At 42.7% G+C, this 24687-nt stretch overlaps 1 protein-coding gene across 3 annotated transcripts in view; it reads right to left on the reverse strand.

Moving 5' to 3' along the window:
- Window positions 1–24687, reverse strand: part of PDE7B (phosphodiesterase 7B) — a 358034-nt gene that overhangs the window by 154137 nt on the left and 179210 nt on the right. Inside the window, exon 1 of one of the 3 annotated variants that reach the window (XM_008263554.4) lies at window positions 1379–18487. The exons of the other annotated variants lie outside the window; for them this stretch is intronic. Within the exon in view, the coding sequence (XP_008261776.1) occupies window positions 1379–1616 (238 nt within the window). The 5' untranslated portion in view covers window positions 1617–18487. Of the gene's footprint in view, window positions 1–1378; window positions 18488–24687 lie in introns of those variants that run through there. 3 annotated transcript variants of the gene reach the window in all.

Genomic DNA, 24687 nt, shown 5'->3' on the forward strand with positions numbered 1-24687 from the left:
ATGTAGTTGACCGAAACAAACTACGCGGAGTGACAGTTGCAGTGTCACAGTCACATTTTCTGCCCAGGTGGCTTTTTCCATTTCTTGTGCCCTCCTCACAGAAATATGGGATGGCTTTAGCATTACCTCATTCCTCCTGACCAAGACCCATTTTCCTGGGCTTCCATCTCCCAGGTGCCGCACAAACCTCAGCTGATTGGTTCCCTTCTCTTCCCTAAGTCCTCCAATACTCATTGTTTACTAGCGCACAAGACCACTGTTTTTCTTCCTTTCCATTCCTTTCTTTGCTCAGACCATTACTTTTTTAGTAACCTTCCTTATAGCTTATGAGGCAACTTAAAGCTCTGGTCATAAGTTATTGAAAATGAAACTAAGTGAGTTCTTATTTCCTAATCCCCTTCTATGACGGAGAGGTAATGTCTGATATCTCTTTTCCATCTCTTCATCTCTCACCGCCAATTGCATATCAGGATCCCACTGCACGGGGCCAGCCAAGACCTCAAATGTATAAACACGCACTCATATGATTTCTTCCAAAGTGAACCCACTAATTTCCAATATTTGCTAACCTATTCACCCAAAGAGAGAGAGAGAGAGTACCCTGCAGTCACTTATGGCATTCCCAGTTCATGCAGCCCCTTGGGAGCCTTCCCTGGGATACCAGGCGTCTGGGATGCTGCACCCACTGTTAGAAACGCAGTCATCCCAAACACAGCGCGTTCTTTGGACAAAGTCCCTCTGGATCGTCATCTCCACAGTGGTGAGTGAGGTGATTTTCCCTCCTGTCAATGGAGGTGTCTGTATTATTGTCACTCGTCAAAGGGGGAAACTGAGGCAAGGAAGTTCACCAACTTCCCCAGGACAGAACTCAAAAAGTGTGCAGGCCAAACTCAGTCCTGGGACCATTACACATGTGGTAGCTCCGTAGCTAAAAACTAGGAAACACATTTGACTTTTTAAAAAAAAATTCAAAAAGTAAGCTGAAGAGAATATTCTCTTGGAGACATCTCCAACTTGTTGACAACAAATGTGAGAGGTGAGAGGCACAAGGAAACGCGTCCAATTCCGTCCCTTCCTCTAGAGGACTGAAACTCAGGAACTGGACTCCTTTAAGCCCCCAGGGTGAGCCTGGGGGAAAGCTGAGCCCAGAACCCCGATTTTTGGATCTCCAGTCGAATGCTCCTCCTACCATACCGCTCTGAATTTTAACATGCATTGCTGTAACAGAGCAGACACTGGCAAGCCACAGCCTTCCGACCCTGCTGCACACTTTGCCTTCATGCCTTGCCCCAGTTTCGGGGCTTTTCGTTGCCCAAGGAAAAGGCTGAGCGTCCTCAGCCGTGGCCCTGTCACCTTTCACACCCCACCATCAGTTTACCTGGAAGGCTGTGCAGAGCATCTTCGTGTTCCAGAATGCCTCTCTGTTTGGTCGCCTGCAGCTCACTTTTGGATTTCCAAACCAGCTTTACCATCCTGATCATCTCTGGCAAGTCCCAGGGCAGCGGCCCCTGCTGGCACCCCGGCCGGCTGCCCAGGGAAGAGGGCAGCGCACCTTCTGGGGCCGGCCACCTCCTGCCCAGCTCTGCCGAGTGGAAATAGCGTTCGAGCACAGGCATTCTGCCCCGAGCCCCAGAAGAGGAGGTCGGGCGGCTGCTGCTGCTGCTGCTGCTGCTGCTGCTGCTGTTGCGGCCGCCGCCGCCGCCGCCGCCGCCGCCGCTGCCGCCGCCGCTGCTGCTACCGGAGTGGAAATTCTTCCCAGGCAGGGGAAGGCGAGCCCCCGGGAAACCCTCTCCAGCTCTGGACAGACAAGCCTCCTCCAGCCTGGCCCAGCTTTCCTGTCCCCGCAGTCCCTCCACAAACACTGCCGGCGACGGCGATGCACTTCGCGGCTCGCCTCGTACTGCTGGGAAACTGTTACTGTACTCCTTCCTTACAGATAGGATGCGTTTTTTCCCTTCTCTCTCAGGCACTTAATTAATCCCAGGCTGCAGCTGGAACGACAGCAAGGGAAAAAAAAAAAAAGCCATCGAGGTTTCAGCCTTTGCTTTTCCTCTTGCTGCCTTCTCATTTATTTGTTTTCGATTCTCTCTGGGTGCTCTGCGAAGTTTGTCCCATGGCTTGGCTCTGACGGGCCTCAGGCAAAGCAGTAGGGCTCCCCCCTTGGCCAGACCCTCAGAGGGGTCCCCCGGAGGAGTCCCTCCTGTGGTGCAGGAAGCCTGGAAGTTTCCCAGGCTCCTGTCCTGTCCCAGAGCCCCAAGGAGCCCCTGGAAAACGGTGGTGGTGGTGGTGGGGGGAGCTGAGCACCCGCAGAGGGTCAGTTTGCAGCCGCCTGTCTCTGGAAGGCCTGGTGGGGCCACCTGGCCCATCCACCACGGCTCGAGCTGGGAGGGGTTGATCCTTAGGGCCCTGTCGGTCTCCCGCCTTTCCTTCTCCACACCCCTCCCCCGTTGCTGTCACTTGGTTCTCAGCAAACCTAAGTGGGTTTTGGCCTATTAGTCAAATCCCTTTGTAACCTCAGCTGCCCTTCAGTTGGAAGGGAAATAACACTGAATCACATTGCAAAGCTAACTCCCAAAGAAGTGAATGAGGGAAGCCTCCTAATCCCCATGCACGTGTGCAGGGGGCCTGGGGAGCCCGCAAGCAGGGTCCCCATGGTCACCGCCCCCCTTCAAAGGAAGCTCCTCATTTTAAAGGATGTTCATGGGGGGGGGGGGCACAAATGGCAGTGAAAAAGGCAAGGAAAAGAGTGTAGAAGACTCACTTTCTGGAGACAGTGAGTGCAGTGGACTTTATTTTGGGGCCTCTCGGCTACCGTGTTCCCGACCTGAGAGTGGCTGAACTGACAGCCTCGGGTTGTGCCTCTTGCTTCTCAAGGCTCAGAGATGGAGGTGCCAACCCTGGAAGCAACACAACAGGGGCCGCCCCCCGCGGCTCCTGTGAAAGACCCTGGGCGTACATGAAGGTGGGATGGTATTGTGCTTGGCGCTTCTGCCAGCAATAGGGTTTGCAGGAACAATCTGAACATGACCCGTCACGTGGGTAGCCCCTCTTTTCTTGGCAGACACTGGAACAACCCTGTCTTTCCTCCTCTTCACTTCTCCGCGCCGCGAAGTGCTTTATTTTGCTTGGCTTTTTCTTTCGCTGATGTACAATCTGTCGCTCCTGCTCTGCATTCCTTGCGGGGCTGGTTTATCACACAATCATTGGATGTTTCTTTAGGGGAGAGGGGAGGAGACTTGGGGGAGAGGAGAAGGACCGTTTTATGTTCTTTGCTCTTGTCTGGTTTTTTATAAGTTGAAACCAGCAGAGCTACTGTAATGTTGCCGTTGTTATTATTGGTTCTCTTAAGCCCATGCTTAATAAATTTGGTTTTCCACACTGAATTAAGTGACTTTTTTTTTTCCCACCAAGAAACCCCACTCTCTTTCTTAATAGGTGAAGGTCAACACTCTCTGAGGGCATAAAACAATAAAAGACAGGGAGGACACACTGAATTTAATTATTAAAATATTGATCAAAAAGTTCTTCCAAAACAACCCCAGTTATGGAATCATCAGTGATCCACTTTGCCATAAAGATGTGCCTTTGTGCTTCTCTCTTTGTTACAAGATGAAAGGAGTCACGCAAGAGTGTGAGCTTTGATCACTTTGGACAGCTCTTCCAGTCCCTCTCTTACCCTTCCATCAGACTGGGGGCACAAAGCCGCTCTCGAATGGAGATGATTTTATTGAATAAACACATGTAGGCTGTCGTACTCTATTACCGTATTTCCTGAATAATGTCTTAAACTCACTCCTCAGTCACAAACTTCCTTCACATAACAACTGAAGAGTTTCCTAAGTATTTGACTATTTTTATTTTTGTTCAGTTATTTTGCACTAGTACTTAGCATCAGGATATCCTGACCCTTGGAACAAAGGGGTTAAGAACAAAGAAAAACAAATATATGATATAATATATCACATACACTAATGCATTAAGAACAGCACTTTCACATTTCTTTACAACTGACATCTAAAAAATCCATCTCTACTGTATGCTCTATATTATTTTACATATTTCTTTATAAAAATATCTGAGAGCAGTTACAGAACGTTGGACCGCTGAACATGAATACTTTCTATGGGAGATGAGTTAGGGTCAAGCAAACACCATCTTGCATTTTCATTCTCACAGAAGAACCTACTTCCTTTGAAGGTTTGAAAATTGAAAATATTTGCACAATTAAAAACAATTTTTTCCCCAATATGGGATTATCTTCACCCCAGAAGTGCAAAAATACCACAAGAAAGGTCATTCTCGTGGTATTTCTGGCTCACATAGAAACAGGAAGTACAGGAAATCTTGCGAGAAAGCTTGGCTCAGGAGATTTTTGGCTGAACTGCAAGCTCAAGAGAGATTGGGACAAACTGATGAGATGCTAGCACTTGTTGCACTAAAACCTCTTTACCACATTGATTCTTGGAAGAGTGGTTTTGTTACATTTTGTGCTAGCATCTCATAAGCTGTGATCTCTTTTGTCTTTCAGATGGTCCCTTTAGAAAAGCATGTCTGTATACCCATGGTTTCTTACCTGAGTGAGCATCAGTTGCCTTGGGATAGCACCTGCAGCTAGAAGTGTGGATCCCTGGGGATGGGGTAGAAGGTGGGATGCTCTGTGCTCAGAGGAGTCTTGGAGCTAAGCCTCATCTTTCTGATTTACAAGAATTCTCACAAATGCTAGTATCTGGAATTAACATGCTACAGGCAGGAAGTTTTAAGGTAGACTTTTCAAAATAACTGAGTTCTGGGGCCGGTGCTGTGACGCAGCTGATTAACACTCTGGCCTGGAAGGCCGGCACCCCATATGGATGCTGGTTCGAGGCCCAGCTGCTCCACGTCCAAGCCAGCTCTCTGCTATGGTCTGGGAAAGCAGTGGAAGATGGCCCAAGTCCTTGCACCCACGTTGGAGACCCGGAAGAAGCTCCTGGCTCCTGGCTTCGGATAGGCGCAGCTCCAGCCGTTGCTGCCAAGTGGGGAGTGAACCAGTGGATGGAAGACCTCTTTCTCTCTCTCTCTCTCTGCCTCTCTTCACTCTCTGTGTAACTCTGACTTTCAAATAAATAAATAAATCTTTAAAAAACAAAACAAATTAAAAAACCACAAAATAACCAAGTTCTTTGTTCAGGCATTTTTAGTTAACCCAGGATTCCATAGAGTAGTTCTCCTCTTGTGTGAAAGAAATGTAATGAGAACGATCAAAGTCAAAACAGCTTATTCCAACTAGATACTTGATTCTACCCAAAAGACTGCTGTGTGGTTGCAGCTATAAACAAACAAATAAACAAATTGATAGCCTTAGTACTGAAGTATATGATCAAGAAACAAGTATCAAAGACATAGTTGCTTTAGAACATGGATTACTGTAAAGAATTTTAGTGTTCTGAGGGCCGTGTGCAAATCTTGTACACTGTAGGTATACTAGTCACTAGACAGATATACCTTTGTTAGAATAAAATATTAATAATATCAACAATGTTAAATATTTCTAATGAATATGGAAATTATACCTTCTGTTTTTTTTATAAAATGGAAACTTAGAAATCTATATTCACTGTCATTTTGAGTCTCTCAAGATTCTCACAAAAGGTCATCTTACTGAAAGTCTTCTCACTCAGATGTTTTGCATGTGTACTTTGTACCCTTAGTGCCCCTCATCTCCGTTCTATCATGTAGAAAGAAAATTCAAGCTATTGAGCGTTTGTTTACTTTGCCCTGGACTTTTCGCTTTCCTCTCCATCAGCTCAATTCCAATATGGATGTGTAAATAGACACACACAGCCCACCCTGCCTTCACAAATGCAATGCAAAATGAAGTTCACAAGGAGCAGAAGGAAAAACAGGTCTTTCAACTTTGTTTAATGTAGTCTAAGGAGGAGAAGCTCAAACAATTTACAGTGTCCTTCAGGAGAAATAGAAATGTAATAACTTTGGCCTTAGCTAATCTCAAGGAACAACGCCAGCAAGAATGGAAAAGGACTTGTGCTATAGAGCGACCATACAAGGCAGCACACACTTGGACTGTCACATGAGAAAGGAGGAAAGTGGGTGCCATGAGACAAGGAAAGACGAGGGAGGGGAAGGAGACTAGGCTGAGCTGACAGATTCACAGTCTGATTCACAGCAGACGTCTAAACTATAATCAATCGTTCTTTTATGCTCCCTGCAAATATGTATTAGCTGTGAGAACAGCAGCAGTCTTCTGGAGCGTCCTGGGCTAGCCTGTGGGTGCTTTTCAAGGTACTTCTGGCCTGCCTGGCCTTCCCTATCTAATTCTGTTTTTCAGTGTGAATGACCTCTTCTTCCATTATTTGTTTATTTATATTTTTTACATAGCAGGCTTTCCACTATCATTGAGCTTCCTCCTGGCTGTTAGATAACTTATGCTAAGTTTGCTGTCTCTGAGAATTTTGTGACAAGAGTCCAGTAACACAGGGTTGAGAACAAAATGGTAAGAAGGCTTTGGTTTTTGCACTTCCCTCCTCTGCGGATGAACATGACCTGTGGCCAGCTCTTCTCCATTACTGAGCCTCTGATGGTTCCATGTATCCTGGAGTTCCTGGCATCCTCTGTCTACAACCTTTTTAGGATTTCAGAACTTATTTTTGATTGGGATAAAGCATAAGTGATGGCAGAGGACACTTTTCATAATTTCATTTTCAAGTGTGCCAACTTCTTAGAAAATAGCTTCAGGTGGGCATTGTGGTACAGGGGGTTAAGTTGCTGTTTGGGATGCCCACATCAAATGTTGTAGCGCCTGCCATCTAGTCTTGCCTCTTCGTATGCTCTAGCTTCCTGTTAATGAACACCCTAATGGGGAGCAGATGACGACTCAAGTGTTTTGGCCCTTGTCACGTATGTAACAGACCTGAATGGAGTTCTTGGCTCCTCACTTTGGCCTGGTCTAACACCAGCTGTTTTGGGCATTTGGGGAATGAATCAGTTGGTAGGAGATCTTTGCATGTATATAGTTCTCTCTCTGTCATTCTGCCTTTTGAAATCAATAAATCAAACTTAAAAAAATAAAAAAAAATAGCTATAGCAATGACATCTCCTAGACTACGTATATCAGGGTTCCAAAAACTGGGTCTCAACCTGTACTCATTACTAAGCTTTACCTCAAAGTTAGTGTCTTGTTTACTTATTTATTAAAAAGAAAATTTATCTGTATATATATATGCACATATATATTTAATTTATTTGAAAGGCAGAGAAACAGAGACAGATAGTGATCTACCACCTGCTTGCTCACAATTCTCAAATGTCTATAATGGCGGGGGCGGGGCCAGGTCTAAATGAGAATTCTAGAACTTAAGCGGGTTTTCTCTGTGAGTGGCAAGGACCCAGGAACTTGTGACATCACCTGCTGCCTCCCATGAGGACAAAGTTGGAAATGGGACCAGCCACTCCAATATGGGATGTGGATATCCCAAGCAAAATTTTAACTACTGTGTCAAATGCCCACCCTCTAGTGTCTTATTTTAAATGGGTTATGATAGCAATCAGCATCTTATCCACCACACTGATATCTTCTAAATATTAAATAAAACTAAAATGTGACTCTTGAAGTGCTATAAAAATTTTATATTTTTTTTAAGCATTAAGAAATCATAATTGACCACTGAGCTAAAATCTTTGGCTATACTTTTCTGGGATCTATTAGAAAGCTAAGAAGTCAGGCTGGCACTGTGGCATAGTGGGTTAAGCTGCTGCCTAAGAGCCAGCATCCCATATTGGCACTGGTTCATATCAGTTCATGTCCCAGTTGTTCCACTTCTGATCCAGCTCCCTGCTAATATGCCTGGGAAAAGCAGCAGAAGATGGTCAAGGCTCTGGCCCCTGCATCCCTGTGGGAGACCTGGAAGAAGCTCCTGGCTACTGGCATCAAGTTGGCCCAGCCCTGGCCACTGTGTCCATCTGAGGAGTGAATCAGAGCATGGAAGATCTCTATCTCCTTCTCTGTCTCTCCTAATCTCTATGCAACTCTAACTTTCAAAATAAATAAATAAATCTTCAAAAAGGAAAGAAAAAAGAAAAAGAAAGCTGAGAAATCAAACCTCCCACCCAGCATAGGTCTCAATTGGGAAATTCGTGTCCTCCAGAAGAATGCAGGAGTTGAGGAAACCCAAGACAGAGAATCAAATGGAGAGTGCTGTGAAGTGGACGCTGGGAGAGACAGGAAGGGATGCAAAGGTAGAAAGTTGAGGAAGGTAGGCAAAATCATTGATGTGTGAATGAGAGCCCTGTGGCTCCCCCGCCACCACCCCAGCCCATGTCCATACATTCCAAGATCCCTAGTGGATTCCTGAAACCAGATAATTCCAAACGCTATATACACTATTTGCTTCCTACACATGCATACCGATGATGAAGTTTAGTTTAGAAATTAGGCATGGTAGTAGATTAAAAGCAATAACTAGTAATAAAATAGAACAGTTACATACTGTACTATGAGTTATATGAATGTGGTCTCTCTTTCTCGCTCTCTCTTTCTCAGAATATCTATTTGCTGCACTCATCTTTCTTGTGATGATGTCAGGTGAGAAACGCCTAAGCGATACGGTGAAGGAGGTGAATGATGGAGGCATTGTAGCATAGCATTAGGCTGCTTTTTAACCTCCTGAAGCTATGGGATTTCTCCTTTAATATTTTGGGACATTGGGACCATTGGTAATTGAAACTGTGGACAGTGAAACGTGGAAGGAGGCGGGGCTACTGTAGATAAAGGATAGTGTGTGTGTTCATAGAAGTGGCTCAGCTGGGAAAGCACTCTTTGGAAGTGCATTTTAGAGGTGTAACAGCTGGTGCATCATGCCAGGGTCATCTTTACTGTGGGTTATTTAGTGCTCTGGTTAATACCATCTACCTTCTTTTGATGAGGAATTTCGTTTCAGTCCACACTGACTAATGGGAGTGTTTGATGTGCACAAGTTGTGCAGCTTTGTGTCATTTGCTCTGGTAGTGCGCATGTGTCTTCAGGCTGCCCAACGCCCTCGTTTGCCCAGACAAACTTAGGAGAGACACATATTTTTTGCCTGAAGTCTTTATTCTTCAGTTTCATAGCTTGTGCCTTGTGGATCTCCATTTCATATGCGTGTAGTGTGCAAAATCGAACACAGTGTTTAAACAAGTGGCCTAAACAGAGTCCGAACTGCGTCTCTAGTGATTGTTGTGACGATTTTAACAAGTGAGATGCACGGCTTTGGCAAGCTTTCACCAGTTAGGCCAGGCTGAGGAGGCCTCGAGGCAGGAGATTATCTCAGCAGCCTCAAAAAAACTGCTAGAAAGTGCCTGCATGAGGGATTTTCCTCTTACTATGATGAAAAGAAACTAGACGACTAGAATGATTATAGATATAAACAACAGAGCAAAGGGTAAGGAATTAAGTCTAACAAGACCTGCTTTTGCCCTTGACATTCATTTATGCTTACGTTTATGGAGCTCAAAGTCAGTCTGAAAGAAGGAAATTTCAACTGTTCTATGTGCATGGAGTATAATCCATAGCCTTTTCCACTTACGCTTTCCTGTTCCCTCTCTCTTGTTCACTTATTACCTCCTGGTGATTATGAATTACATAAAATATCTACACCAAACCTACACTCATAGGCTATTCAGGAGCAAAACTTTTCAAATGCTAACGTTCATACGGGTAACCTGAAGATCCACTGCAATGCAGATTCTGATTCAGGCAGGTCTGGATGGGGACCTGAGACTGTATTTTTAACAAGTTCCTTGGGAATGAGGAGGCTGCTGGTCTAAGACCTGGCTCTGGAGTAACAAAGCTAGAGGACCATCAGCTGCCAGCTCTCTTCTGCCTGTTTCATATTAGTAATTTATGAAAGAAAATGCAGCAACGCTCTCAATCTTTGCAGATTCACCTATTAGGGCTTCTGAAAAAACAATCAGGATAGCTCTGAAAAAACAATCAGGATAGCTCAAATCAAGGACTCGCAATGCAATAATTCAATCAGACCCGCTCTGTAAGAACAGGGGTTGTGTCCAGGGACATTCGCAGCATTGACCACTGCTTGGCTTTTCAATTTTGTTTCATTCATTTTTTTTTCCCTAATGAGTTGACTTTAAAGATAAGGTTGAATGTTAAGTATTAGGCACTGTAATGAATATACATGATGGAGGCTTAAACAACTTCATAATAAAATACTATTTGAAAGTCAATTGTCAAACAAAATTTAGTTAGATTAATTTTGCCACTCTTCTCACGTTTTGTTTTTTATTTTATTTGGAGAGGGAGAGGGAGTGACACACACACACACACATACAGAAAGGGGGGGGGGAGAAGGAGGGGGAGAGAGAGAGAGAGAGAGGGAAAAGGAGAGAGAGAGAGAAAGGGGCGGGGGAGATACCCATTGCAGCCAGTGCTGGGCCAGACTAAAGCTGGGAAGCCAGGAGCCAGGATCTCAATCTGGGTCTCCCATGTGGGTGGCTTAGACTCAGCTTATGAGACAGCACCTGCTGCCTCCCAGGGTGCACCTGAGTAAAACCTAGAATCCGGAGCAGATCCGGAACTCAAATCCCCGGCAGTGGAATATGGGCTGCAAGCAACCAAAGCAGATTCTTTACTGCTGCACCAAATGCCTGCCCCGTGAGTCTTTGATCTCCAACACTGAGAATACTCTCACCAAGACCTGTTCCCTCATTTGATTTATTAAAGATTTTTGCAAAGAGTTTTTGGATGAAATCTGGTAATCTTTCCTATTGTAATATTCCAGGCATGAATGAATGGTGACCAGATGATTCCACAAAGAAATAAAGATGGAAAAAAAGAAACTAGGCATTCATTCCTGTTGCTGTAGCCAGTGGCCAATGGTCCTGCTGACTCAGAGAAATGCACCACAATGTCACGGCCTCAGTGAGACAGACATACACATACACACCACAAAAGATAAATAAAACAAACTCTACAACAGGCTTTACTTTTTCAACAGGTATCTCCTGGAATTCATGCAGTCCCAGATGTAGTACTTGTGGGAAAGTGATGCCAGAAGCCAGAGGCATGTGAAATCAGCTGGAAGACAGGGGTAGCCAACAGTGTGAGGCTAGAACACTACCACATTTATATGATTAAAAATTTGTACAGTTAACTAAACAAGAACGCTTAGAATAAATGAAAGCGTCTGCTGGTAATTGGAAACACAGTTTGCTGTATTTTATTTTCCATTGTCTTTCTTGGTTCTTTCTAAGGCTAAAGGCTTTGCTAGCATTATGAGTGCCTACATTTCCTATAATCTGAGGAAGTAAACAAAATAAGAAAGAGAAAACTGGAAGATACTGTGTTGAAAGTTTACACTTTTCTGTAATGGTAGGAAAAATTGAGGGTGAAAAGTAATGGTGAGGCCATTTATTTTTACTTCTAGTATTTATTATGCTTTGTATAGGATTTATTCAACACACTCTCTGTATAGTATAGTACATGGACTACTACTGAGCCCTTTTTAGTTTGGTATGTAGTATTGATAAATGAATAAGAGCACCATGATCAACGAAGGAAAACCTGTCACTTTAGAATATTTTACAGCACTGATACACATGGAAGATCTTAATTATCAAATGATTCCATAAGTGTTTCCTCTTGGTAATTTTATTTTCCCATCCCACATTTAAATTCTAGCCATAGTTTGCTCCTTCAATTCTGTAAATTACCTAAAATGATTGCATATCTTTCTGTTTATGGCAGGTGGATACCAACTGTTCCCACTCTATTTTCTCATTGGGACCTCTGGGTCAGTATGTGTATACTTTGTTGTCCGTGATCTCCTTCTTGGACCCATTTTCTGGTCTGCTGATAAGAGTTCTTGCATCCTTAGTTTTGGAGACATCTTTGTGCTTGACGTTAATGTTCTGTGGCTCACTTAGGAGCATATGTTTGTGTGCCTTGCTCCTCTCATGCTTCTATGTCTCAGAGTATCAGGTCATCCTCTGGACCACATATAATAAGTCTTAATAATTTCCTTTGAAGTGCAATTGTTGCTTTTTTGTTCCTCCTTTCAAACTTTGAGGAGCCAACTATTAAGTTGTTTTCCAAGTCTCTTATTAACTATTAAAAATTCAGTTAAGTCTTACCCATCTTTAAAAGTTGTTATGGATTGGACATATCTTACAATCATGTGTTTTCAAATAGGTAACATATGAAACGTAATGGCAGCTATTCATATTAATTTGACACAGAGAGGGTTATTACTTAATAGTCCAAATCCCTTTGGTAGGTATCCAATGCTTTCAAAAATAGGCTTCTACTTACCTAGTCCTGTAAACTCACTCAACCATTGTTGAATATAGAAAATTTCTATAGAAATCATGTTGTTGCACAAACATGCCAGATGTATTCTGATATTATATTTGGTAGGCAAAATAACAGCCTCTCAAGATACCAACATCCTTGGCACCTGTGAATATGTTAGGTTACATGGTTTTATGGTTTGGATACCAGTTTGGATGTTGAATGTACCATGTGTTAGAAGTTTGGCCTTCAAAGTCTTACATTAATGAGATTCAGAGGATGGAAATTGGATATAATTATGGTGTTTAGAGGTAAAGTATTTAGGAAGTGATCAGATTGGCTTTGGTCATTAGGATGGAACCTTCATGATGAAATCCTGTTGGTTTTGTAAGAGAGCACATAGACAGAGACATCAACATGCTCACTTTCTGTCCCTTACCACACAATAAAGTGTGCCACTTGGAAACTCTGCCAGCAAGACCTCCGCCATCAGGTGACAAACCAACAGGGCCTGCCAGATTTTGGACAGTGAACCTCCAGAATCATGAACCAAAATAAACTTCCTTCCTTTGTAAGTTGCCTATGTCTGGTATTTCATTATAGTAGCAAAAGTTGACTAATATAGCTAGCAAAAGGGAATTAAGGTAGAAGATGCAATCAATGTTACTAATCAGTTAACTTTAAAACAAGGAGAATATCCTGGATTATCAGGATGGGCCCAGTGTAATCACAAGTCCATCAATGCGACAGAGGCAGGCAGGAGGGTCAGTGTCAGAGTGATGTGACATGAGAAAGACCCCACTGACCATTGCTGGCATTGGAGCTGGAAAGGTGCCTACTGTCAGGGAACATGAAAGATGGAAAAAGGTAAGGAAATGAATTCTCTCCTAGAGCCTCCAGACTCTTCGATTTTGGCCCAAGGGACCCATTTCAGACTTCTGACCTCCAGAACTATAAGATAACAACTTGACGTTGTTTTAAGTCACTAAGTGATTTGCTACAACAGCAACAGGGAACTAATATGTTATTGGTCACATTGGTCTTTTTGGGAAATATTTTCTTATTGTGCTCATCTTAAAGTTGACTCTCCCATTCTAACAAAGCAGCACATCTTAGCTAGTTTATTTGTGACATCACTTTTTGCCTTTGATGTGCTGGTCTTTCAGTTTATACTACAGGTGCCATTGTTTTATACTTTATAACTTAAAATTCTTATGATGTATCATTTATTCATTCATTATTTCATTGACCTGCATTTTAAAAAGTTTTACTTATTTGAAAGGCAGGCAGAGTGACAGAGAAGGAGAGACAGAGATCAGGGGAGGGTTGGGGGGAGAGAAGGAGAGAGAGACAGAGAGAGAGAGAGAGAAAGGAAGAGAGAGATTTCATCTGATTGGGTTAGGTTGAAGTCAGAAACCAGGAACTTCACCTGGATCTATGGGTGGCAAAAACCCCATCACCTGCTGCTTCCCAGAGTATACATTAGAAGGAAGATGGGCAAAAGCAGAGACAGGACTTGATCTCAGGCACTTCAATATGGACATGGGCACCCCAAGCAGCAGCTTAACCTGCTGTACCTCAAAACTTGCACTCATGGAGAGACTGTTTTTTTTTTTTTCCCATGCTAAGTGCTCAGTATACAGAAACATCTTCGCTGCCATTAAGATAATTTATAAATGTAGTAGAAAGACAGACACAACACAGCTATCAAGTACAGTCAGCTGTAGTGCTACAACATAAATGTAGCCAGAATAAGTCTCAACCATTATTTGTTGTAAATAGTGATAAGAACCAACTTCCTTCATTAAGCCTATTTCCATATCTTGACAACTAACAAAATGTCTTTGAACTTTCTGCTTCAAACATTTTAAAAGTGTGAGTTATGTGATATAGAGTTTGTACCTAGCCAGGAAAACATGGGTGGTTCATTATATGTTTGCTGATTATCTTTTATTTGATAGACTTTTTTAAAAGTGTGGCTTTAATGATTTAAAGACTTCAAGAAAATTACTAGTTTTTTCGTAGGAGAGGATACTGGGTTCCTAACAAACTGGTAGGTAGGAAAAATCACTTATTTCATTAGAGGAAGGAAAAAAAGAGGAATCATGACATAAGAGTTTTAAGAAATTTTAGAGAAAAATTAAGTATTTTCTTTAGGTCCTATGTTAATCAGCTCAGGCAGTTATAATAAAATACTATAGACTGGGTGGTTTACACAACAGACAATTATTTTCTCACAGTTGTGGGGCCTGGAAATTTGAGATCAGGACATCATCGAGGCCAGGTGTTGGAGAGGGCCCTCTTCCTGGCATGAAGGCAGCTGCTTTCTTCTGCCTCACATGGCACACAGAGAGAAAGAAAGTTTTCTGGTGTCTCCTATGGAGGCACTGATTCCATTATGGAGAGATCTATCCTCTTACCCTAATTACTTCCCCAAGGTCTCACCTCCAGATACCATCACCTTGGGGATTAGAGCTCCAACATACCAATTTTAGGGGGACACAGACATTCAGTCAGTGGCAGATCATTTTCTAATTTTGCCAATAATGATGATGAACCAGACAGCATAAGCTTTGGATCCCTACAAATCCTAGCTCAGGCACTTCCTTGAATTTTTATGTACCAGATTTATTACTAAGTATTTCACATGCTTATTTAATTCCTTATTTAATCTTTATTAGAACTCCAAAGAACTGGGACAATCTTGATCTCCTAGCTCAGAGTTCAGATTCTACCAAGCTTGAGGAAGGTGAGCACCCTCTTGGTGCTATGCTGTACTATCTATGTGGTTAGGATGTTGCATGAAGCAGTAGGAACTCTGATTGGTTTACGACATAGAGCCATATCATAAACCTTTAAGGGAGCTGAGTCAGAAGGGAAAGAATGGTTATGATACCCCAGCATCTGTTTCTTTTTCTTTTTTCTTTTTTTTTTGACAGGCAGAGTGGACAGTGAGAGAGAGACAGAGAGAAAGGTCTTCCTTTTGCTGTTGGTTCACCCTCCAATGGCTGCCGCGGCTGGCGCGCTGTGGCCGGCACACCGCGCTGATCCGATGGCAGGAGACAGGTACTTCTCCTGGTCTCCCGTGGGGTGCAGGGCCCAAGGACTTGGGCCATCCTCCACTGCACTCCCTGGCCACAGCAGAGAGCTGGCTTGGAAGAGGGGCAACCGGGACAGAATCCGGTGCCCTGACCGGGACTAGAACCTGGTGTGCCAGTGCCGCAAGTGGAGGATTAGCCTACTGAGCCACGGCGCCGGCCCCCCAGCATCTTTTTCTATGGCTGTTCTTTGCAGTAAGATTATACCTTGCATTCCTCAAGCCAAAGTCATGTCTTACTGCCACTGTGGTCATGACTGTTGCCATCAGGAAAGACTTTAGATCCTTGCCATGACCTTCATCAAGTTGAAGACTTTTCTTCATTTTTCAGTATGACCAGGGAAAAAGCACATGTGAGACATGGTTCACAGGGACACTTTAAAAACTGAGACGATGAACCCCGGGTTCTAGTCCCGGTTGGGGCACTGGGTACTAGTCCCGGTTGCTCCTCTTTCAGCCCAGCTTTCTGCTGTGGCCAGGGAGGGCAGCGGAGGATGGCCCAAGTGCTTGGGTCCCTGCACCCGCATGGGAGACCGGGAGGAAGTACCTGGCTCCTGGCTTTGGATTGGCACAGCGCCGGCCGTAGTGGCCATTAGGGGAGTGAACCAACGGAAGGAAGACCTTTCTCTCTCCCTCTCACTATCTATAACTCTCTGTCTCTCTCTCTCACTGTCTAACTCTGCCTGGCAAGAACAAAAAAAAAAGTCTCAGATCACAATGATGTATCATTGGAGAATACAGTTCATAGGCTTTACCCAAGATATTTCACAGATAATGTTCCTTTGCAGGCCACTTAGCAAAGCTGCTTACAATACCACAGTGCCAAATGCGTCTGTGTTTCTAAAAAGCCTCACCATCGGGGCTGGTGCTGTGGCATAGTACCACCGCCTGCAGTACAGGCATCCCATATGGGCACCAGTTCAAGTCCCAATTGCTCTACTGATCTAGCTCCCTGCTGATGGCCTGGGAAAGCAGTAGAAGATGGCCCAAGCTCCAGGTGTCTGGCTTTGGATCAGCCCAGCTCTGGCTGTCATGGCCACTTGGGGAGTGAACCAGCAGATGGAAAGTCTCTCTTTTTCTGGCTCTGCCTCTGGAACTCTGCCTCATCAGAAATGGAAGACAAGTTCCTGAGCTTTAAGGAAATGAGTTAGGTCCCTTTTTGCATGGACAGCAGTGCATTTGGGAAATCCAGCTCTGGCCCTGGCTGATGTCTGTTCTGGGGCAGTAGATGTGGAACAGCTGAGGACAGCCACGCTGTCCAAGGGGCAAAACAGCTTCCATTTTCTGCCTCAGTTACTTTCTTTGGCTTTACTTCCACACGGCAAATTCGGCTACCTAGTCATTTAAATGGTCTGATTTCTGATTATATATGATTCCACATTGCTATTATATAGCTCTTTCTGAGGGTTTTGCTGCTTCAGGGACATCCCAAAAGGAAGGAATGCATAAACCCCGGGGAAAATCGTTCTGACATTAAAGGTCCTCAACTATTTGTATTCCTTGTTCTTGCCCCCGTAATACCTTAGCAATTAATTTATTCACTCATTTGAAATAATAGTAAACATTCAAAATCTTTGTCTGACTAAACCAAATTGAGTGCAATTATTCCATGTGTCCCTTTATACTTCTTAAACATATCAGAGTTGGTCTTTTATTTGGCACTTGTTTGTATGTATGTTCACCTTGCATGGAAAGTGGGTACTTAATTTTTATGATATTACACATGAAGGGTGCAGGTATTCATTCGCATATCTTGCTCAGGGCACTGCTCCCAGTGACAGATTACAGTGTATGCTGAATTAGCACTACAGTTTTTGTGGCAAAAATGTGGAGAGAGTTCTGTGTGGGATAGCCACAGCATTCTTGAGAAACCTCAGAAGGGATACTTGGTGTTGCAAAATCAAGTACTCTTTTTGACCCAAACCATATTCTGGTTTTCTTGAAATTATTGAAGGGTTAGAACTTTCCCCCCATTAACATGGTTGGTAAAGTCACGTTTTCTTCCAAGAGCACAAACGTGCAAATGAAAGAGATCCAGAAATCAACTTGACGTTTCACTTGGGATGGCCCCAGTTGTTCTACCTTTCTTATCTCTGACCTGTATGTCAAATATGGCATTTCAGTCTGCTTCCTTCAAACTGGCATTTCTTGGGGCTTTTTCTCTAGAACTTTTGGGGGATTTTTAGAAACAAGACAGCTGTATTTTCCAATAGATGTAGGACATTGGTTGAAACTAGGCTGAGTTCTTGGGGCAACTGTGTGGATTAATTGAGAGCAGATATGGAAAGTATATAGAACAAAGCCAGGCACAAAGAAAACAGTCAACAAAATTCAGCTGTTACTATTACCTCCCAATTATCTACTCTCTTTGTCATGGAGCTGGCATGAGCCTTAGGTACCATCAATCAAATTGCAGGCATGAGATGGAGGTGATGTTTGGAGAAGAATGGAGAGGTAAAAGTAAGGAAAAACAAAGAGTGTGTGTCTGGTGTGGTGTGGAAGATAAAGAAGATGAAGATTAAAAAAAAACAACTAAAAAGTCCAGATTTTTCACTAGCAATAGTCTTAAAGGTTACTCTAAGACCCTGGAGGCTCTTTGCCTTCATATTGGTCTGCTGCCATCTCTTTCCCCCCTGTTCTAACTTATAACACGTGTTTCAAATCATCTGGAAGGTTCTCCAGATCCAACTCTATAAAACATAGGTTAAGATTATTTTTTTGTCTTGTGATCAAAATAGCCATAAACAGTGAATATTGAGCTGGGTTCTCCCTAAATCTCTAGAAGCCCATTATAACATTATTATTCCTAGAGGACAGTTTTTAAAAATATGATTCTTTCCTAGCTCTCCATCAAAGGATGTAGTTGCTGAATTATTAAGGACTGTCTTGGAAAGGCCTTGTCACCTGGAAGCCAGCACTTTAGGGACATTGCCAGAAGCACGCTCCTGGCTGGTGAGTAAAGCACTATGGGAAACTTCTTACCTTTTCCGGCCTAAAGAACACCATTTATGGCATTAAAGTCACAGTTTGCTAACTGATGTCTTTTTGAAAAAAGTAGAGCAACTCTAACAACTCCATGAAAAAGTCTTCCTTTATCTCTCTCTCTCGTTCTCTTTCTCTCTTCTCTCTTTCTCTCTCCCTCCCTCCCTCCCTCCCTCCCTCCCTCCCTCCCTCCCTCTCTCCTTCTGGCATGAGATGGCTCTTATAATTAAAGAACTCAGAAGTTTCTGATAAAAGTGTTAACTGATTTGGGCTCTGGAAGAGATTGTATGAGGGCATTTCAAAACGTTTGTGGAGAAATGAAATTAAAAGCATGAGTTAATTTTGGTGCAACATGTTTTTCATAATACATGGAAAACATAAATTATAAAAAATCATGCATAGGTTTCAAATTTTTTTTCATCAAAATAAATTCATATTTTTAATTCTACTTTTACACAACCTCTTTTTAAAATTTTATTTAAGGTACACAAATTTCACGTGTTCCATATATACAGATTTAGGAGCATAGTGATTCTTCCCACCCCACCCTCCCTCCTGCCCATGCTCCCTCCCTTCTTCCTCCTCTCTCTTCTATTCCTACTCTTAATTTTTTACAAAAGTCTATTTTCAGTTTACTTTATACTCATAAGGTTAACCCTACAGTAAGTAAAGAGTTCAACAAGTACTATGCGGGATGGGGTGGGGAACACTGTTCCCTAACGGTAGGAAAAAAGCCGTATATAATCATTGAATTTCAAAATATCAGTTTCACTTAACCTTTGTAGACACCAATGTCGTCAAAAGAAAGTGAGAAACAGCTTTCTTCCTAGCCAACAAGGGGTCAGAACGGTAAGGACTGGTGCTCTGCCCAAGGGTGGGGGAACCATGGTTACGGAGCCACTCTGAGCCACCCACTCCTTGGTCCCCCTGATGAAGAGTGGAGAGAGAGCATGTGGTGTGAGACTGGGGAGACAGCTCAGGCCATTTGACGGCCTTTTCCCCACATCAAAGGTTTAAAGAAGATGGCCCCCTGCACTGACTTCTTTTTAGGGTTCTACTCAGTTCATAAAGGCAAGATTCCAATTTGGGGATAGAGGATGAATGTCTCTGGGCTTGTCAGACCTGGCAAAGTCCTGGTTGTCACGGGGTCCTGTATCCTGAGAGGAGAGCATGGACTAACAGTGTTCCTACTTCCATGACCATTGGTCACAGTAGGGTATTCATTGAGTGCAATAGAAGCCTGTTCAATGAATGAATGATTGAACAGTAGATATCTGTTCAACGAATGAAAGACCACGCACCCTGAGTGGCCTAACAGGCATCTAAAAACCAGACCCATAATTTGGGAAACAGGCAGGGGTCTCACTGTGGTGTGATGGAAACTCAGCCAGTGTGGAACTTCCCTAGCTAACAACTAATAGGAAAAAATGGTCTTCAGAGTCCCCTGGCAGAGGGATAACCTGGGAGAGTGCACTGAATATTTCTGTTTTTCTGCAACCACCCTGTTTGGCTGTCTTACTTTCTTCTTTCTGGTGTTCATCTCCAGTCTGAGTTACTAGAAATACTGCTTTTTCATTTTTTTTCCACCTTCTCAGCTGGTGCTTTCTGGAGTGGCAATTTAGTTTGATCCAAAAAGTTATTACCCATCCAAGACCTGAGGCTAACTCTGGGTGTAGGGACACCGTCTTGTATTCAGGCAGCACACAGTCTGAATATGATATAGCAGGGACAGCCCTTCTTAGATACGAATTTAGGATATGAATTTAGATATGAATTCTTAGATATGAATTTAGGAATTACTGGCACATATGACAAATCCAAGCTGCTGTATGAAGCCCTTACTGTACTACTGGGCAGGACAGGCAGCTCATTCCTCTGATACCTGTAGAACAGAGGTTTCCTTCTCTTGCACTGTGGGTGTCACAGCACATGGTCAGAACACTGGGACAGGAGATATCACTGTGAATATTTAGGTTTCCAGATGAGGAAGTCGGGAAGAATCCCAAAGATGGAACTGTGGGGGCAAAAGGATACTACACATGGACAATTTGTCTTTATAGAAACAAGAAGAAGGTGCTAGAGCATGGGGAAGGGAGGAAGTTGACCCTAGATGACAAATCGATTCCAAGAAATGCATCCTCTTTGCACTTGTTCATAGCCAATGCAGAAAGAGTAATTTAATAGTATTAAGCAGCAGATGCTGTTATTAAGCACCAGTCCAAGCATGAAGCAAAGCTTTGAACAGGCCAGACTTTACATTCCAGTGAGGAGAACTAGAAAGGAACCACCTAAATAAGCAGACGACTACATCAACAAGAAAATGCTGAGTGTAATACTAAGCAAAAAAGAAAACTTAATTAGCACAATAGTGGTTAATGGACAATTTTAGTTGTGTGATCAAGAGAGGCTGCTTGGGTAACTGATGTTTGAGCTCAAAACCAATGACAGGAAGCAGCAGGCCAGGCAGAGATTTGGAGGAAGAGAATTTTAAGCAGAAGGAACAATTTGAGGGAAGACCCTACAGTAAGGGCTAGCTTGCAATGTCTGACAAACAAAACAGGGCAGAGTGATAGGGACTCGGAGCAAGGGAGAAGGTGGCCAGAGATGAGATCCAGGCTAGAGAGTATTGGGCTGTGTAGACTAGAGGATGACTGGGGAGTTGTTCCAAGCATGATGAGAAGCCATGAAAAGTTTTTAAGAAGAGTGACCCAACAGGGATACACAGGTATTCTGTGGAAAAGGAACTGTGTAGCAGACAGCATAGAAGCAGAAATTAACCAGGAGGCTAATAAAAGTCCAGAAAGAAAGGATGATGGCTTGACTAAGACAGTTGAAGTGTGATTTGAGGAAAAATAGAGTTTCTGGAACTATTTTGGAGATATGACTTCTAAAACATACACACGGGAAGAAGAGAGAGCACCTGGGTTCCAGTGTTATTTGCTGGGATGTGAAGAAACACAGTTGGTCCCCCACTTAGGATTTGTTTGTATGAACTAGTTATAATTTTATGATGGTGCAAAAACTACATGAATTCAGTAGAAATTGTACTTCAGATGTTGAATTTTGATATTTTCCAGGGCCAATGATACGTAGTATGACACTTATCCTTTTTTTTTTAAAGAGGAATCTGCTAGCAATTTGTTTGTCCTTTTATTAAAATTCTTTTTTAAGCTTGAGAGCCAGAGAGACAGAAAGACATTGGTTTCCTCCTCAAATACCCATGTTAGCTGGGGCTGGGCCAGGACTGGACCAGGAGCACAATCCAAGTCTCCCACAAGAGTAGTAGCAATCCAAATGCTTGAACCATCACTGCTGCCTCCAAGGGTCTGCACTGGTGAAAAGCTGGAGTCGGAAGCTGGGGCTGGGAATTAAACCGACACACTCAGATATGGGACAGAAGTATCTTCACTGCTAGGCTAAATGCCTGCACCCTGTAATTTTTCCTAATGCTGGGTGGGCTGTGGCAGTAAGCTGGAGCACCCAGTCAGCTATGTAATCACATGGGGGAAACAAACACCCTACAGCGTACTGTGTTATCAGCACTTCATTAGACAGAGGTAATCAATAAATTACATGAGATACTCAACACTTTGCCTCATCATAGGCTAATGTTAAGTGCTCTTGCACACTTGCAGTAGGCTACCCTAAACTCTGATGTTCAGGAGGTTGGGTGAATTAACTCATTTTAAACTTACAACAGTTTAGATGTAGTCTGGGTTAATAGGGACATAACCCCAGCAAACGTTGAGGAGCACCTACATAGTTAAGATATATTTCATCAAATACTTAGCTGGGTAATTTAAGTTTGGGATGACTCTTAGGTATTCAAGTAGATGTCAAGCAGACAATCTGAATATGATGTACCAGGGAAAGTCATTCTTAGATAAAAATTTGGAAATTACTGGCACATATGACAAATTAAACAAAGGAATTGTGCCAGTTCAGTCCAATCTCACCCACCCCAAGTCAAATTAAGTATATTAAGTGCCAAGGATGAAGAGATTAACAACACACAGCTCATGTGTTCTTGGGAATACTACTAGAGGATGAGACAGACCATAATGTTATGTTATAACGCAATGGTAGAAAGGAGGTAGGTGCACATACACAGAAAGGTGTGTTATAGGAAAAGTGATTATGTCTGGACCTGTGCTTATTTAGAGATCATGGGAAGCAGATGGAGTTGGTTGCAGAAGAGTTGTGGGGACAAAGAAAATTCAGTTTTCAATGTCTGTACAGGAACTCGATATTGTCATCCATGAAAAGAGAAGCTAGACTTTGATCAGCAGTCTCCTGACTTAGAAAGATGCCATGGGGGCTGGCACTGTGGGTCGGTGGCTATGAGACACTTCTGGGTCTGGAGATATAAGTGAGGGGCTGGGGAAACCAAGGCATACACTACTGAAAATGAGAGGTGTTTGGTCACAAAAATCAGTTGGTACATAGACAGCCCATATTTAGATCAATGAAGCAGATCAATGAAGATTTGACTTTTAATTATCTATCTATCTATCTATCTATCTATCCATCCATTTATCCATCCACTCATCCACTCATCCTTCTCTCTTAAGAAAACATTAGAATTTTGTTCTACTTGTTGGCAGCAACTTAGGATTTTGTATTGTTTTGTTTAGAATTACTTGTGATGAGCCATTGCTATTTTCTTTGCTTAAACTGCCGACAGGTTTATACTGACTCTGACTATGAATGTCATGATGTAAACATGCCAAGTGTTGGCCTTTTTTTTTTTTGGTGTATGTGTTGAATGTGCTGGGTTCAGGACTGGTTGTGATATTGAGGAGTTGAACTCCTTTTTGATCAGGTTATCTGTCATGTTCATGCGCTAAGTCTGCTAGATGATATTTTCACATCTACTCAAGATCACCCAGGAACAGAACCAAAAAGTCAAATAAGAACAGAAAACCAATCTGTCTCTCAGGTGCGGTTTTGTCTGGTTCTGGATTCACAGGCTGCCCAAAGGCCTACCGGATGTCTAAGTGTGAGGGTGTGTCGCCCTGACTCATGTTGGATTCAGAACCTGCAACCTGGGGCTGAGTCTGCCCATCGCTCTTCCTACCTAGCATGCTGTGACTGGGATCAGGAGAGATGCACATGGACTGTCCCAGGAACATTCAGAAAGCTGGAGATGAAAGTCGGAAGAAATCATGAGTTTTTAAATTCTAAATTTCTGTCTAACACTGTTGGAATTTTTCCTGGATACTTTACCTACTGCTATTAAAGTCCCTAACTTCTCAGGGCTGTGAGACTAATGTTGTAAAAGTATGTTGAAATGTAGCCCTTACTCAACCATGCTTTAGGTAAGAATACTTATGGGTATGTGTATATTTACAGAAAAGGGTGCTAGTTTTCTTCTTGAACATATTTAGGTTAATGTTTTAGTGCTGCAGTAAACAACTGCTGACTTCTTAAGCAGAGCAAGAACACATTTCCCATACTAATCAGAGATATTTGAATGCTTAATTGCATTCCCAATGGAGTGCTTGCTTTTGGTATAACTTTGATCACCAACTCAGAAAGTTATATCTGATAGAAAAAAGTCTAGCAATGCCAAAGATCAAAGTACATATATTTAAGTTTTCAGGGTTAATGATGAAAAAGTTAATTCTATTATAACACTTCAGCTGGTACTATCAGCAGAAAATGTTTTATTTAAGTGATTTTTCTTATACATACATACTTCCTGTTTTAGTCATCTTAAAAAAAAAGAGTATTTGGTTGAAATTTATTTGTATGTGAAACGTGTAATATGCTTCTGGTTTAACAATATGAGTGACTTTATGATGAATAATAATTATTATACTTCAAGGATTATTTCAGGCTATTTGGTCCTGTGCTAAATGGCTCCAGGCTAATATGGTCTTTTAAAGTGTTATGCTGGCATCTGGCAGGTTTTCAGACAACCTTCACTGTTTTCAAAGCAATAGGTTGTAGCAACCTGTTCCTTACCTTGAATTTCACTGTTGCTAATAATCATCTAGAGGCTGGGTACCTAGATGACCAAGGTGGGTAACAGTATCTTTGAAATGTATTACTTTTGTAAACAAGAAGGGTAGGGTTAACTATCTTTAAGCTATGTAAAGCTCAGAAGTAATATTACTTATATCTACAAGAATTTCTCTTAAAATGCAGAGATGAAAATGCTAGGTATTTCACTTTTTTTTTTTTTCAGTTAGGATGTCCCTTTAGTTTATTTCTGGCTTCCCTGTTCTGTTCCAGGTGACTGGATTTGTCCCAGGTCTGCCTGGCCCATGCGTAGGCAGCGGGGTGGCATGCTGCAGGGACATGGCTCATGGTTCTGGAGTGCAGCTCA

The sequence above is a fragment of the Oryctolagus cuniculus genome, chromosome 5 (assembly GCF_964237555.1).
Source record: "Oryctolagus cuniculus chromosome 5, mOryCun1.1, whole genome shotgun sequence".
Lineage (NCBI taxonomy): Eukaryota > Metazoa > Chordata > Mammalia > Lagomorpha > Leporidae > Oryctolagus > Oryctolagus cuniculus.